Genomic DNA, 14,884 nt, shown 5'->3' on the forward strand with positions numbered 1-14,884 from the left:
TTTCCTTCAAGCGCAACTTCGTCATAATGTAAATAGTACACTGAAGCCACCAGTATTCAGTAAGCGGCACTAAATGTGGGGAAGCCATGATGTTTCATATTTTACTTCCTTTTCCTAACTTAAAACAGTAATACTTTTGTTATTTTATTACATCGATCATAACCTATTCTTATTGCAAACCAAAATAAATTTCGGTTTTATAATTTTACCTATTTAACGCTTTGCTTTTGCTTTGTTTGGTCAAGCTTTCTGCATTTTTTAAAAAGTGTGCGGATCCTCTTGAAGGTCCTTGACCCCGGGTTAATCATGAGAAAAACATCAGACATTCTAGTGAAGGGGCATCCAACATGGTGCCTCGGCGCCCGGCCCCGCTCACCGCCCCCCAGGCCATCAGAATGAGGTCTGAGGACCCGTCACAGCCACCAGGAGCCTCAGGAGTCACGGCCGAATGTAGTGTGCTGTCCCGGATAAAACCCGAGGAAATCTGAATAACGACTGGACTTTTGTTAATAATTTGTTCGTTATTATTTTATCGGTCCATTAATTGTCACCAGTGTACCATACCGGTGTAAGACAGTTGAAGGAACACGGCGTTCACTGTCGGGGGGCAGGGGGGGGGTGTCTGCTCAGGAATGAACCCCAGGAAGCAGGGCTTACACGGCCCTTGCTGCCTGTGGAAGGATACAGAGAAGGCCCAGCTTCCCACAGAGCCCCGGCTGAGGCAAGGGGGTCCGGGGGGACCTCGCAGAAGTCAGAGCCGGCCCAGCCTGAAAGAAGGTGCTTTCTGCCACAGTCAGGCCATCGGCAGAGGGTGGACGAGCACAGCCTCCGACCAGTCCTGACATAGTGTTGGCTTGTGACTGAAAGTATGGAATACGCGTCGTGAGTCCGCTGATAGATGACAGGCAGACAGCTCGCCTGGGCGGAAGAACCCCAAGTCGGTTCTGTAGAGGCTCCGCCCACAGGGAGGTGGAGCTTAACTCCTGGCCCTTTAAGTGCGGCGTGACTTCTTTGCAGAGACGCAGTGAGGAAGGAGTGGGGGAGTACCGAGGAGGGACCTGACAGCTGCTACCTGAGCCAGATAATCCAGGTGATGAGTCATGTTGACAGCAGGTAGCCTTGATGTGGCAGGCTGAGGTGGCATTTTACCTTATGGTCTTCCTCCCAAAACACAGAACCCCAGGATTGAGATCATGAGAAAAACCTGCAAATCCGAACTGTGGGCCAGTCCACAGAACACCTGCCCGCTTCTCCTCCAGGCATCAAGTTCATCAGAGACAAGGGTGGCCCGAGAAACCGACACAGCCTGGGGAAGCCTGAAAAGCGTGATGGCTGAACGTGCCCTCCCCTGGGGTCCTGGAGCAGAGAAGGGCCATCAGGGGAAGGCCCCGGAAGTCCCCGTAAAGTGCGAGGTTAATAGGGGCGCATCAGTGTCTGTGTGTCCCTTAGGTGTGACGGATTCGCCATCGTAACGTCACATGTTAACTTCGGGAAAACCGGGCGTGCAGTGGACAAGGGACCGTTTCGTCTTCACCACTTTTAAAGTCTAAAGCCATTTAAAATAAAATGTTTAGGTATTTTTAAAAATCAAGATAGTACCCTAAAGAATAGGTTTAATACAAAATTTAGAGCTTAAAGAATTCTAAAAGTTTGACTGTTTCTCTTCATAATATTTTAAGATTTCATTTCAGATGTTCACACTGTGATGTTATCATCTATAACTTGTGCTCCTTTTATGAATAGTCTTGATTTAATTAATGAACAAAATACCTGTGAGGGCTCCTTCTGGGAGATGGAGTGTTCACATTTTTTTTCTAGTTTCCTTCATTTCATTCATTTGAACTTTAGGACCGTGGATTCGTTGGCGGCTTGTAACTTAAATGTCAGTTCGGCGAATGCTTGACCTCCGTCCTCTGCGCCCTCCGTGTCCGCACAAACCCCCACTGAGGCGGCCATGAGGGGACGAGGGGCCCGTGCGTTTGGCAGCATGCTCACCGTCATCCTTGGCAGCGGGAGGCAGTGACAGCAGAACCGGGTCAGAACTTGCCGTGCAGCTGTCGTCGGAGCTCTGTGTTTCAGTCTTCCCCGTGCAAGGCTCCCGTCTTCCAGGCGACGAACGCGTTGGGGGAATGGAAGACAGGAACTTAGCGTTCCGTCCGCTGTCTGACGGCCCCGCCCTTGTCCTCAGCACTGCTCGTGGTGGTGCCATGACAGCCGGTGTCTCTCCGTCGTATCCCCGAGGACCCCAGCCTCCAGCACAGCGGAAGCTGTCGGTGCCTCCCCTGCATTCAAGTGCTCTTGGGGGCATTCCCGACGACGCGTTGGGGGAATGGAAGACAGGAACTTAGCGTTCCGTCCGCTGTCTGACGGCCCCGCCCTTGTCCTCAGCACTGCTCGTGGTGGTGCCATGACAGCCGGTGTCTCTCCGTCGTATCCCCGAGGACCCCAGCCTCCAGCACAGCGGAAGCTGTCGGTGCCTCCCCTGCATTCAAGTGCTCTTGGGGGCATTCCTTGGCATCCGGGCTTGTGGGCTCAGGGCAAAAATGCCAGAGGGGATGGATGCCCCAGGGTGACCCCAAACCAGAGTGATCCTTAGGGTGAGACAGTCTGAGGTCCCCGCCGAGTCCTCAGCCTGCAATGCACAAAGCTGTAAACTGCTGACCGACACACCCCGTTTTGACTTTTTCCGTACCCGTCTCTCTTCCCTGGTCTCGGGGTCCGCTTTGGGAGACCCCACACTGAGACCACATGCAATAATCACGGACCGAATTAATTGATGTAGCAGACGAGTAAGATCCTGGTCACTCAAGGAAATCATCATTCAAAAAGGAAAAGAATATCAGAGCTTCCAGATCACCAAGAACGAGGCACGGAGTGACGGCTGGCGAGGAACACGGGTGGGTGGTGTGGCGTTCACAGAGGCGCTGGTCACCGCGGACCCCTCCCCCACCCTCCCGACTCGGGGCTGGTTTCCGCCCGTGTGACCGTCTGCGGCCCGGCGTTTCTGTCGCATGGCGGGTAGTCAGGCACCCTTATCCTCCGCCAGCTCGTGAACTCGGGGGGGCAGGGCCCACGTCTGTCGTGTTCACTCTTGTGTCCCAGCACCGGGGTCCGTGCCCGGCAGGCAGCCGCACTGCGCAGGTATGTGCTGGACACGGGCTCTCACGCGCCGTCGAAGCAGCAGCTTTCACAAGGAGAAGCGCCAGAGCCTCGGACGGACTTACATCCCGCCGCGGTCCCTCCCTAGCTGTGCCCATCACTTCGCGGCGCCCAGCCTCCGCCCGCCGGAGAGAGGAGGGGGGCACACCCCCCAGGACCGGCACGTAAATTAAACACGGTGACCTCTGGTGACTGGCGTCACGATACAGAAACGCTTGGTCTGCAGTGAGCACGCGGACGTTCCCTTTTGTGGACGAGATGCCGTTTGAGGTTGGGTTGAAATTGGACGAGGAGGAGTGGAGAAGGATGTTTAAATTAACGCGGAATGAGCACGTTCGAGAAGGGGAGATGAAAGACAGCGAGGAACTTAGCAGGGAGCCGTCCGCCGGGACGTGAGAACAGGTCACAGAGAAGCCAGGGCACGGGGTTCGCGAATGCCCCACCGCGTCCAAGGGTCCGACCGTATTCCACGGGCGGGAGTGGGGACCCTTGAGAGGGGAGCTGTCCAGGGGGTGCCTGGAACGAGGAATTAGGAACTCCAGTGCCTGAGGGGACCTCAGGATTGCGACGAGAGATGGGGGAGAGGTTCACGTCGTCTCTCTCGAGGGTGGCAAACCGGTCAGCTGCAGCCAGCGTTTCCCACAGCAGGAGACGCAGGGGCGGCGAGGGGTCCTCCCCGCAGGCCGGGGACTCTGTGTCCTGCCGTTTGACACTCGCTTTGCTGAGTTCTTTGTACAATGATTTCTTTTTCTTCTCCGATGTTTCCCACGCCATCTAAATCTTCCCAAAACGTACAGATCGGTGTAGGCTAAGTGGACTCGTCCGAAGTCCCTTGGAAGTGTAGACTTGGAACTGAGCCATGGGGACAGGTCAGGAGTTGGGTCACTGCCGGCCGGGGCAGTAGGGCAGTCGCCCCCCCGCGCTAAGCACAGCCCTGGAATTGAGGCATCGGGATTGAATTTCTGCTTCCCTGACTTCTTGGTCACGTCCTTGAGCTGAGGTCACGTCCTTGAGTTGAGGTCACGTCCTCATGAGGGAGGAGAGGTAGAAACAGCATCACAGGCCGAGGAAACAGCGGTCGGTCGAGGGCCCCGAGGAGGAAGAGGCGGGGCAGAGGTTGGGGGGGCGAGAAGGCAGGGCTGGCGGAACCCCCGGGGCAGGGTGGACCTTGGGGTGGGGCGGGCGGGAGGGGAGCGGGGTCTCACAGGCTATGTCAGGCGGCTTCTCTCACTGAGTCTTCAGCAGAGGGGTGACATGATTAGATTCGTCCCTGGCGAAACCAGTCTGGACGTGGAGCGGGCATGTGCCAAGATCAGTTGTGGAAGCAGAGACCACTCAGGGCATTAGGGTATTTCTCAGACCCAGAGCGGTGGCCATGGAGGCGGAGAAATGGGTGGATCGGGGACACTTGGGGTGTAAACCCAACACCGCACCCTAATGTGTTTGGGGTGAAGGACTCGGTGTGACAAGGACGATGCCTGGATCTCTGCACCACCGGTCAGATGGTGGTGCACGCAGTTCATTGACACGCGTGCTCTGAACCCCACAGCACAGGGTTGCTCCCCGTCAGCTGTCAGTCAGCTTTTACAGAGACGCAAATAACGAGACGCGTTTGTCCACATGGCTGTCGTTTGCAGTGCACTTCGTCCCCTCGTGCGGGTCCGTGTTTCCATGTTAAAGTTACGCAAATGGTACCTTTCTGTAAAAAAACGTTTAATTTCCAAGTCGCTCCCCGTCAGCTGTCAATCAGCTTTTACAGAGACGCAAATAACGGACGCGTTTGTCCACGTGGCTGCCGTTTGCAATGCGCTTCGTCCCCTCGTGCGGGTCCGTATTTCCATGTTAAAGTTACACAAAGGGTACCTTTCTGTAAAAAAACGTTTAATTTCCAAGTTGTTCGTTGCTGGTACACAGAAATACGGTAACGTGCTTTTTCGTTTTTATTAACTCTGCCTTCTGTGACCTTGCTAAACTCATTTTTTTTTTCAGGTCTGGGAACTTTTTTTGTAGATTCTTTGGTATTTTCTATATAGAAAAATCATACGGTCTGCAGGTGGAGACAGCCTTGCTCCAGCGAGGGCCTCCAGCACGGCCCTGGGTGGACTCGGCTGGAGTGAACGTCTGGTCTTCCCTCGCGCAGGAAAAGCGTTTCGTATTTCCCATGACGTCTGTTAGCAGTCGGTTTTCATACACACTCTGCCCCCAGCTGAGGGAGTTCTTTATTCCTACTAATGTCAGCCTTTTCCCTTCCCTTCTCAGCAGAAGACTCAGAAAGTGGCGTTTACATGCGATTCATGAGGTCACACAAGTGTTACGACATCGTCCCAACCAGTTCAAAGCTTGTCGTCTTTGATACTACCTTACAAGTAAGTGTGCCCAGGGTTGGTGAGTTTTTGGTGTATCCCTCGGATGGCTGCTTTCTGGGGTGATTTCACTGAGCCCTGAGACGTGCCGGCACGGGGCCGAGGTCCCGTCTGACTGCGCGGTCTTCACCGCAGCCTTGTGAGGGACAGGCTGTCACTGTCCTCTTTCTACAGATAAGGGAACTCAAGTTCTAAGGAACTTCAGTCACAAAGCTTGATCTGCAGTTTCTAGTATTTGGGAATTTAATCCGCAGCGTGGTTAAGTGACAGGATCTGGAATTAGAACACAGGTGCCCGATGTGTGTTAGAGCTTCAGCTGTAACCGTTAAGCTGTACGGCCGCCCTCAGTATATCCTGATGCTTTGTCGTCTTGTTTAGTAGAATATATAAATAAGTTTGAAATAGTATTGGTTAAGAGGAAACAATTACTAAGGTGGGTCATCCCGAGAGAACTTTATTGATCTTATAGCGGAAATTTGAACCTGATCTTTTTGGTGTTCAAACTGCTTATGACGGCTCATTTCACGTCATATGAAAAGTCCTGAGTAATGCATGCAGCGCAACGATCAGCTGGCATCCAGCGTCATCAAGTGCGTGTGTGCACGCGTGCACGATGCCGCGTCTGCAGGAGCCTCGTCCCGGGCTGCAGGCTCTCTGCACTCCGCCCCCCTCCCGTTCACCGCGGTGGCGATGGCTGTGGCGAGTCAGGTAACACCCGTTCGGGACGGACGCTCAGGTCGCCTGGTCCCTTGGCAGCTCCTCGTCGGCTGTTCCATTCGTACCAAGGCCCAGGAAGAAGCAGGGACTGTTTCTCAGAAGGAAGATAACTCAGCAGGCGGAGGCGTGGCTCTTGGCTGTCCCCTCCGCCCCAACCCCTAGACATGTGCCCTCTGACGCTCCCTTGGTGCTCAGCGGGGCTCCGTGCAGCCCGCTCGCTGTGACTGCTGGTCCTCGGCCGTGCAGGGCGGGGCCCCCACCTGCTGCAGAGACTCGCCCAGCTCTGGTCCCCTCGGAACGGCGTCTCTGGGTCATTCAGTAAATGTGTCACAGCGGCCACTCGGGTGCACACGGCTGCCAGGAGACCACCCAGGTGTCGTGTGGCCGGCAGGGAGTGTGCAGAGTGACCCCTCGAATTTCTCTAGGAGGCGTGTCTAACGCTCGGCCAGTGCTCCCCGCACCCCGAAACCCCACGCGCTGGTTGACGTATGTCTCGCAAGGCATCGGAGGCATCGCTGCTTCTTGCCCGCCAACTCCAGAAACCAGTGTCATCAGCGTGGCAGCCAGCGGCCTGTCAGGTTGGCAGCATCTGCGGACGCCGTTAGGGCAGAGAGCGAGAGGGTGACCGTGCGCTGTGCCCGCTCCAGGCAGACGGCTCCAGGGCCGCAGGACTCCGTGGGGAGAGAGCAGGGGTCTGGGCATTAGCGGCAGGCAGGTCCCCCGAGATACGCCACACGAGCTGGCACACCACACGGCACGTGCACATTCTGGTCCAAGGCGTCAGAGTCCCCTTCCTTGGTCCCATGTCATTAGAAGCTGAGCCCACACTGATTTCCCAGTTTCTGCAGGTATGAAATAGCACAACCTTATCGTTCTTTCTGAGTAAGCCATCCCTCTCTGGAGCGTGCTGGACTGTGTCCCTGTCACAGGTCTGGTGGCAGCAGGGGAGGCCGTGGGTGTCTGGAGAATGAGTCATCGCGTGCGAGGCATCTGCCCAGGAGGCTTGTCTCTGGGCTCCCGAGCCAGCAAAAGCGGTTCTGCCACCGCAGAGCCGGCCGTTTCCACTGCCCAGGGGGCCCAGCGTGGCCCCAGGACCCAGGAAACTGGGCTCCAAGTCCATCCAGCGTCCCCGGCCGCGTTCCAAGGTCACGCGCCTTCCAGTTAGTGCCCGAGACGTGAGGCTGAATTCGGTGGCGGCAAAGTGTAGAAAATATATACCAAAAAGCATTTAATCCAAAGTAAGCTCAGAAGAAGGTGCGGCCCAGAGGGGCTGCCCGGGTGGCCCTCATCGGGGATGGGTAAGACCCCCCGGGGGAGTGAGGAGGAGAGCCCCGCGCTCCAGAGTCACGCCGCAGGCGCCGGAGACGCCCAGCAACTGCCTCGTTTTTCGTCACCGAGGGAAACGATCTTCGGCGTGGACCACGGGCAGTGAACGGCGCCGAGAGGGAGTTGGAGCTCGGCGTGCGGATTTCCGAGGACGCCCGTCGGCACGGTCCGTTTGCTTTCCGACACGGATGGACCACGGTCCCAGTGTCGCGGGGTGGGTCACCAGGCCCTCTCTCATCGTGGTGGAGGGCGTTCGGAGGAAGGTCTGCTGCCAGAGGCTAGAGGCGAACGGGAGGAAAAGATCGATTTCTCAGAAAACGGTGGGTGGGAACGTGGCGGCAGTCCTGTGTGAGACCACCTGCCTGCCCGGCACTCGGAACTGTCACGGTGTGAATGAATCATTAACAAAAAATAGAAGAAGTCGTCTTCTCTAGGAGCCTATCATGAATTGACCAAAAAACAAACAAACAAACAAAAAAACCAATGCACCTTTCTGGACTCTTCCATACATGTGATATGATGTCACGACAGGCACACCTGGTTCCGGCTGGATCGTTGACAGAGCCTCGTGTGACGTCCTGATGAGTGAGATGCAGAGTCTGGCAGCCCAGCGAGTGAGTGACTGGCTCACTGTGACCTCACAAGAATGTCGATTGAATTTCAGCCAGCCTGGATCAAGGTTCCTAGTTGAATTGGGTGCCTCTCGTGGGCCGTTTTTAAATCTTCTCACGCTGCCCGCTCCTCCAGCCAGCACGTGCGTCAGGCCAGGCGTCTCGTCCGGCACTGAGCACGCAGGCTCCCTTCACCGATGGCGGACGGAAGCGGCTGGGTAAACACTCCCCCGTGCCCTCAGGGTGGACAGTCCCGAGGAGATCCCCGTGGAATCCAGCGTCAGTCCCCCGGTACTTGTGGCCAGCTCCGTCCCCCGTCCACGTCCTGGCTCGCCGGCCAGCCTGTTTCCCATCTTCCGTCCTCCACCCCCGCTCCTGGGATCGTGTTCCCGGTGAACTGCCTGCGAGCCAGGCTCCGCCTTCTGGGGACCCGAGCTAAGAAACGGCGTTGGACACCACGGATTCTTCTCCGTAGATGACTTGAAACCAGGCGGGGTGACTAGTAATAATGGACACTCAGAGATGTTCCTCAACAAGTTAACGCATCCGTGGGGCCCATGAGTAAGTAGATGAGTGACAGCATGTCAGTATTCTGGAAAAGAGGACGGGGGGCAGAGCACTCTGGGAAGGCGAGGGTGGGCACAGCATGGCCCGGATGCTCCGTTTGTAGCCGCTGTAAATCTGGAATTGTAGAATTCCAGAATGAAAGTCATTTTTATTTAGAATTTTAAAGACACCGTTTCACATCTTTAGCTGCCAGTGTTGATGAAGAAGAAGCCATTATGTCTCTTTTTTAATCTCCACGTCTTTTATATGTGATTCCCCCACCCTCCGAAGCTTTTGGGGGTTTTCTCGTTCTACCTGATGCTCCAGGATTGGACGCCCACCTGCCTTGCGGTCTCCCTCGTTCTGTGCCAGGCGCGCGGCGTGTGTGCCTTTGGGACCTGACGCGCGTGTCGCTCAGGTCACCTGTGCTGCTCCCGCGGTTCCCTCGGCCATTTCCTTCCTGGAGTTTCCTTCCGGAACTTCAGTTAGCAGACCGGGGCCCCCTGAACTGACCCCTGACATGCTCGTGCCATCTCTTCCCCTCGTTGCTTCGCGTTCTGCTTCTCAGGAGGTCCCTTCTTTTCCTAGCCCAGCGGGTGCAACGGATGCAAAACCCAACCTCCGCCACCTCAGCCTTCGCGGTTTGTCCCGCGGCTGCCCACTCGTAGCTAAGCGTGAGCACCAGCTGTTTGCGCGGACACGCTGTGTTCACTGGCGGGCTCCTCGCCTGGTGCCTCCCACTGGAGCCTGGCAGGCCAGCCATCTTTTCGCTGGAAGCCCCCAAGTGATCATAGCTGAATTTTATTTCTGGAGCCGTTTCTCCAGAAAATAAGTCTTCGATCCTGTTTGTTTTTAGACCTTGTGCCTTCCCCTGCCAGCACAGCCAGAGAATCCAGTCGTGGGGCTGCTGTGTCCAGGGACAGATGGGGCTGCATCTCCCGACACATGACTGTCCCCAGCTGCCCCTCCCGCCCCCAACACACACACACACACACACACACGGCTCTTCCTCCTCGTTACTCTAAACCTCCCTCCATCTGCTTCTTGCCTGGATCTCCTAGTGCAACCTGTTTCCAGCTTAGGCTCCCTGCAGTTTGGGGATAACTTTATCAGAAATGTTCTTACTCTGCCATTTCTAAACCTAAGGAGTCACAAGGGAAACTCCTGAAGTAACAGGAAGGAGATAAATTAGGTACCGTGGGGGTACAGGAGGGGCGTCTCAGGTGTGGGGTGTTGTGACAGGTTTTGTTGTAGAGTTAAAGATGAACTAGGTTTTGACAGATAGAGTTGAAGGTCGGTCCGTTCGAACAAGAAGGAACATTGCGCCATAGAGGCAAACGCTTGGAAGACGAGCTCGGGGACCGAGGAGTCCGGAAGCTGTGGGGCGAGGCCGGGGCTGGACCGCAGGGGAGTCGGGGGCCCCCTTCCCGAGAAGCTGGCCCCCAGGGGAGGGCGCTCACAGGCAGGAAGGAGGGACGCCGTCAGGTCGTGAAGTCCGTCTGACAAACTCTGATGCAAAAATTCGGGAGGAAACCAAATCGGACAGCTTTAAAGAGCTTTTTACTTCTCAGCAACATTAATTTTGAAAGCCCAGGGATCCACTTAATTACCGACAATCAGGATAGAACTACGTAGAGAGCGGAGAAGCCGCAGGGCCAGGTCCCGTTTTTCTGGAGCGCAGATGCTTGCTATTTTTAAACTCATTTCTGTATTAAAAATTTCTGTGTTATCTAATTATCACACTTGGTTGTTTGAAAACCCTATTAGAAAGTAACTTTTAAAGTGGTAACAGTTTGAGCAAATTGCATGTCAGTTGACAATTTTTCAGCGCTGCTCGCGACCCCGGAGAGCATTTTCGAGTGCCAGCCCTCTCTTTAGCCTGCTTCTGGTAATTGGTGACACCCTGTGCCTTCCATAGTTGTGAAGGATTTCCTAATTATAGTTTCAAATTGCTCCTCAAACAACTCCATGCACGTGTGCAGGAAGCCAAAGAAGGCTGCATCATCCCAGAGAAGGGACAGCCACGGCCCAAAGCAGCGGCTGCCACCGAGCTGGGCACGGGAGGCGGTGTGGGGAACCAAAGCATTTCGTCTCCTTGGCTCTGAGCGCCGATAGCCACGCCGGCTCTCCTCACACACAAGCCCGGGGGTCCCCGCGGTCACCTGAGAGTCCCATGTCCGAGCTCGGCACGTCGGGGCCGAAGACGGAGTTAGAACCTGGGCCGAGGAGAAGCTGGCCAGTCGGCGGCGTATCGCTTCTCTCGGGGCCCTCTGCCCGGCGTCTGCTTGTTTTACCGTCTCGCCCAAGTGCGGGCAGTTTCGCCTTAAGGTCTCACTGTTCCCTTTGCCGTGGGACGGCTGCTCCATGGGTTTTGCTCCCCCCCCCAGCCCCCCACCACCCGCCGTCGGCCCGTTTGGCGTCAGCACTGTGTCTCTGCTCAGAAATGACTGCAGTCAGCACACTGGTCAGTTTCTAATGTCCACGTGATGGCCCGTCATGTGTCTGCTGTTTCTGAAAGAACGGTCATTACATTTGAATGTTAAAGTCGACCCCCGGCTTGCACCGGTGTCCGCGTCCGCCCGATGGTCGCTCCTTTCAGAGTTACTGCTAACCGATTTCCCCGCTCTCCGATTTTCTCTCGGCCTTCGACTTTGAGCATCTTCTCTGTGATGTGCTTATGTGTGTTTTTCTTCGTGTTTACCCTGCCTGGGATTTGATTCTTCTTGATAGATTCCGGTTTTCTGCTGCAGTTCGCCTATTCGAAAACGATGTGCAGAAAGTCCTCAGAAAAAGCCCACGGTGACTGTGGAGCTCGATTTCTAGCCTTTGTTTTTCTCAAGAACTGTAGCTTCTTGAGCGTGGCCTGCGCCCTGCAGTCGAGCGCGGTCAGATCGCCACTGGTCTGTTTCATCCAGCTCGTTCCGTAGTTTTCATCATGGCCCAACTCAGAACTCTCCGGAATGGCTTTTCAACAGGTTCGGTCACTTAGAGTTTCGTGAGTGGTCCTGACGAATATTCCGTTTCAGTACTGGTTTTCGCTGCTAAAAGATGCCCCTACCCGCTCCCTCCTCCAGCCCGTTTAGAAAAACAAGCTAAGCAGATACGTCATGTGTTTTAACATCTGTTGATTTGCGACTTCTCCCCCACATGCTTTGATGACGTTTTCTAGGACCACAGGCAAGGACTCCCAGAAGAGCATCCAGGTAGCCCGCTCAAACTGTCACACCGTCCCTAGGTGCCATCTCGTTCCCCAAACAGTGTGGATATGTTTGCAGCTGCGGTTCAAAAAAATATTTCATCGGCCGACGGGGCCATTGAGTTACCTACCGTTTCCCTCCCGTGTCGTTGGATCGATTCCGCTCACCCCCTCTCCCAGTTCTGTCCTAGCTCGTTCGGCTGGGAGACGCTGCCCACGGTGCTCAGGACAGTGCTGGGCTGCGGTCAGGTCGTGCAGGAAACTGAGACCCACCGGGCACCTGCGTAAGTCACTCTGCATAAAGGCAGAGTTGGCCGCATGAAAGGCATAGAAACACTCAGGAAGTTATGAATGCTAGTCTGATTCGCAGCTCCAGTTCCTGTAATTTTCTCATTTCGTTATTAAGTTAATGGGTTTGGGAACATACTGCGTGACAAAAGAATCATTTTCTTTAGTTAAAAACTATAAAAAAAAAATTTTAAATAAATACGCTTTTACTATCTCGGCTCCTTAATTTAGAAGTTTAGATTTTTTTGCTGATTTCTCTTTGACCTTTTCCATTGAAATATGTATTCTATGCGATTGTAATAGATAATTTTATAGTCTGTATTTTTCACTGCCATAAACGATTTTTTTCCCTCACAGTCTTCATAATTATACAGTTCGCTACTTTTTTCTCATTTGTTATGCCAATGTTTAACGAGTTGTCTTTTGTTGGGGCAGATATTTTTCCTGTTTTCAGTATTAGAAATAATGCCCCATTGAACATCTTTAATTCAGGAATCCTTTTCCTAAAATTTCAGTATGAGTAAATAATTCAACAGTATGAATATTTTAGTGATTCTCGATAGAAGCCGTGGCTCACGAAACATTCTCACATCTTATGGTGCCCCCCGTGGTTATACAGCAGCACTCATTGGGTGCTATCACGGAAAAGTACTGGCTGATTTAGCAGCTATACGGGGTACTTTAAATTTGCCTTGATTTTCCTTTCTTCGGTTATTAATAAAACTGAACCGTTTTCCCTATGTTTATTGCTCTGTATCTAGAGGATCATTTGAAGGACTGGGCTTTTGGCTTTTAATAAATCCTCGCCTCTGACGCCTCCTTTACCTGTCACGGTCCCCGGAGCGTGTTTGCCATGAGGATTCAGTGAGATAGCACACGTGAGTGTGCTCCGAACTGCCCCACGGGGAATCCCTGTCTCTCGAAGACATAAAAGGACACGCAGATAGCGTCTGTCACACGTTTCCTTTCGCAGCCTCAGGGACATGAGAAAGTACACTTTGTTTTGTGAGCGGACGGATGAAAAAGAAATTTCCATTTCAAGTCATTTGCTATAACTTCAGTGTTTTCAAGTGAGCTAATAATAACCACGTAAGAGAAATTAAACTCTGAAGTATAATTCTTTTATGTGGTTTTAAGAACTATATAACGTCTCCTTGTGTACAAGCGTTTAGATACAGGAAAACATTTTTTGAAATTGTTTTGTTTCGGTTTCAAAAAATAGTCTCCAATCCCTGTGTAATACAAAAGCGTTTTTGCTAATGTTAATAAATTGAGTTATTTTAGTTTACCAGACTTAGAAAACTCAGTGTTGAGGATATCTGATAAGATGTGGCTGAGTGTTTTGTCGAAGGCGTCTTTCTCCCTGACGTGTGGCCTTTAAAAGTACGTGTCGTGTCTCTCACCCACCTTCACGCAGGTTAAGAAGGCCTTCTTCGCCTTAGTAGCCAACGGAGTCCGGGCGGCGCCTCTCTGGGAGAGCAAAAAGCAAAGCTTTGTAGGTAAGCGGGGTGCCCGGAGGGAGTCTGAAACGGGGAACCTTGGAAGCAGGAAACCTAAGGCATTTTAACAGATGCTGGTTGGAATTCAGCTTAGTAAACCTGTTTCCAAATCAAAGACCTTTCTGGCTTTTGCCTCCGAGTGAGGTAGGGCCGCTAGTAAATTCAAAAACACATACTCTATTGAGTTTCTTTTTTACACGTATTTGAGTTTCTTTTAATTCAGCACCTTGTCAGTTCTGGGCCAGTTCTGTGCCCAGGGAGAGGGGGAGGCTGTGGTCAGACACCAATCGGTCGGCCGCCTTTGCTCACGTTTGCACACCTGCGATCCATCCCTGCTCCCCCGTCGGATGAACAGCTTTTGACGGGGCAACCAAATGGCATTAACGTGATTGATACCTTTGCTGAATCACTGTTATACTGTCAGAAACATCGTGTAACGTACGATACCCAAACTCCATAGTTTCTCATCTTCTAAATCGCAGCAGGCAGTGGCTGTCGGCTCTCTGGCTGTGCTCACATTACTGTGAAATTACCAGTGAGCGTCTGCCTCCCCCTCGGTCACAGTTCCCTCTGGGGAAAGGGCCACATTGTCTTCATCGTTGTGGTCCTGGCACCTGGCACACAGACAGCACTTAATACCGTGACTGGCAAAACCACCGTTTTTAGCATGTTTCTCAGGAAATGACCCACATGTCCCCAGAAGTGTCACGTTTCTAGAGTTTCTGGAATATTCTATATTTTACAGTATTTGAAATTATATGTAGCTGCAAGTCTTTCGTGATATTTTATAATGTTCATTAAGTTTTCTCTCATTGAATTGCCTAATACTGCGATTCATTCCATTTACTGTCGAGTTTAATTTCAGCTTATTTGTGTATCTTAGTTGGGTATAGACAATAACATTAATAGTTTTAAATAACACATTAAACTGTGCTTGACATGGGTTCTTTAGAAGCTTTTCTGGTAACTTCCAGATTTGCCTGTAATTTGAGATTTTTCATTTACGTTTTCATAGTTTCCTATTTAACATATAATTCTTTGTTCCAGGAATGCTAACAATTACAGATTTCATAAATATACTACATAGATACTATAAATCACCCATGGTAAGTGCCAGAAATCCTGATGTCACCGATGGGAGCTGTGTCTTTCTGTGTGTGTGTGTAGAGGGCTGTGTGT

The 14,884-nt window shown here is 52.7% G+C and overlaps 1 protein-coding gene across 1 annotated transcript in view; it reads left to right on the forward strand.

Annotated features, from left to right (window-relative positions):
• Positions 1 to 14,884, forward strand: part of PRKAG2 (protein kinase AMP-activated non-catalytic subunit gamma 2) — a 186,452-nt gene that overhangs the window by 154,254 nt on the left and 17,314 nt on the right. Inside the window, exons 8-10 of the mRNA XM_006920611.3 lie at positions 5,422 to 5,525; positions 13,624 to 13,705; positions 14,753 to 14,811. Of these exons, the coding sequence (XP_006920673.1) occupies positions 5,422 to 5,525; positions 13,624 to 13,705; positions 14,753 to 14,811 (245 nt within the window). The remainder of the gene's footprint in view (positions 1 to 5,421; positions 5,526 to 13,623; positions 13,706 to 14,752; positions 14,812 to 14,884) is intronic.

This window comes from Pteropus alecto, unplaced genomic scaffold (genome assembly GCF_000325575.1).
Source record: "Pteropus alecto unplaced genomic scaffold, ASM32557v1 scaffold48, whole genome shotgun sequence".
Classification (NCBI taxonomy): Eukaryota; Metazoa; Chordata; class Mammalia; order Chiroptera; family Pteropodidae; genus Pteropus; species Pteropus alecto.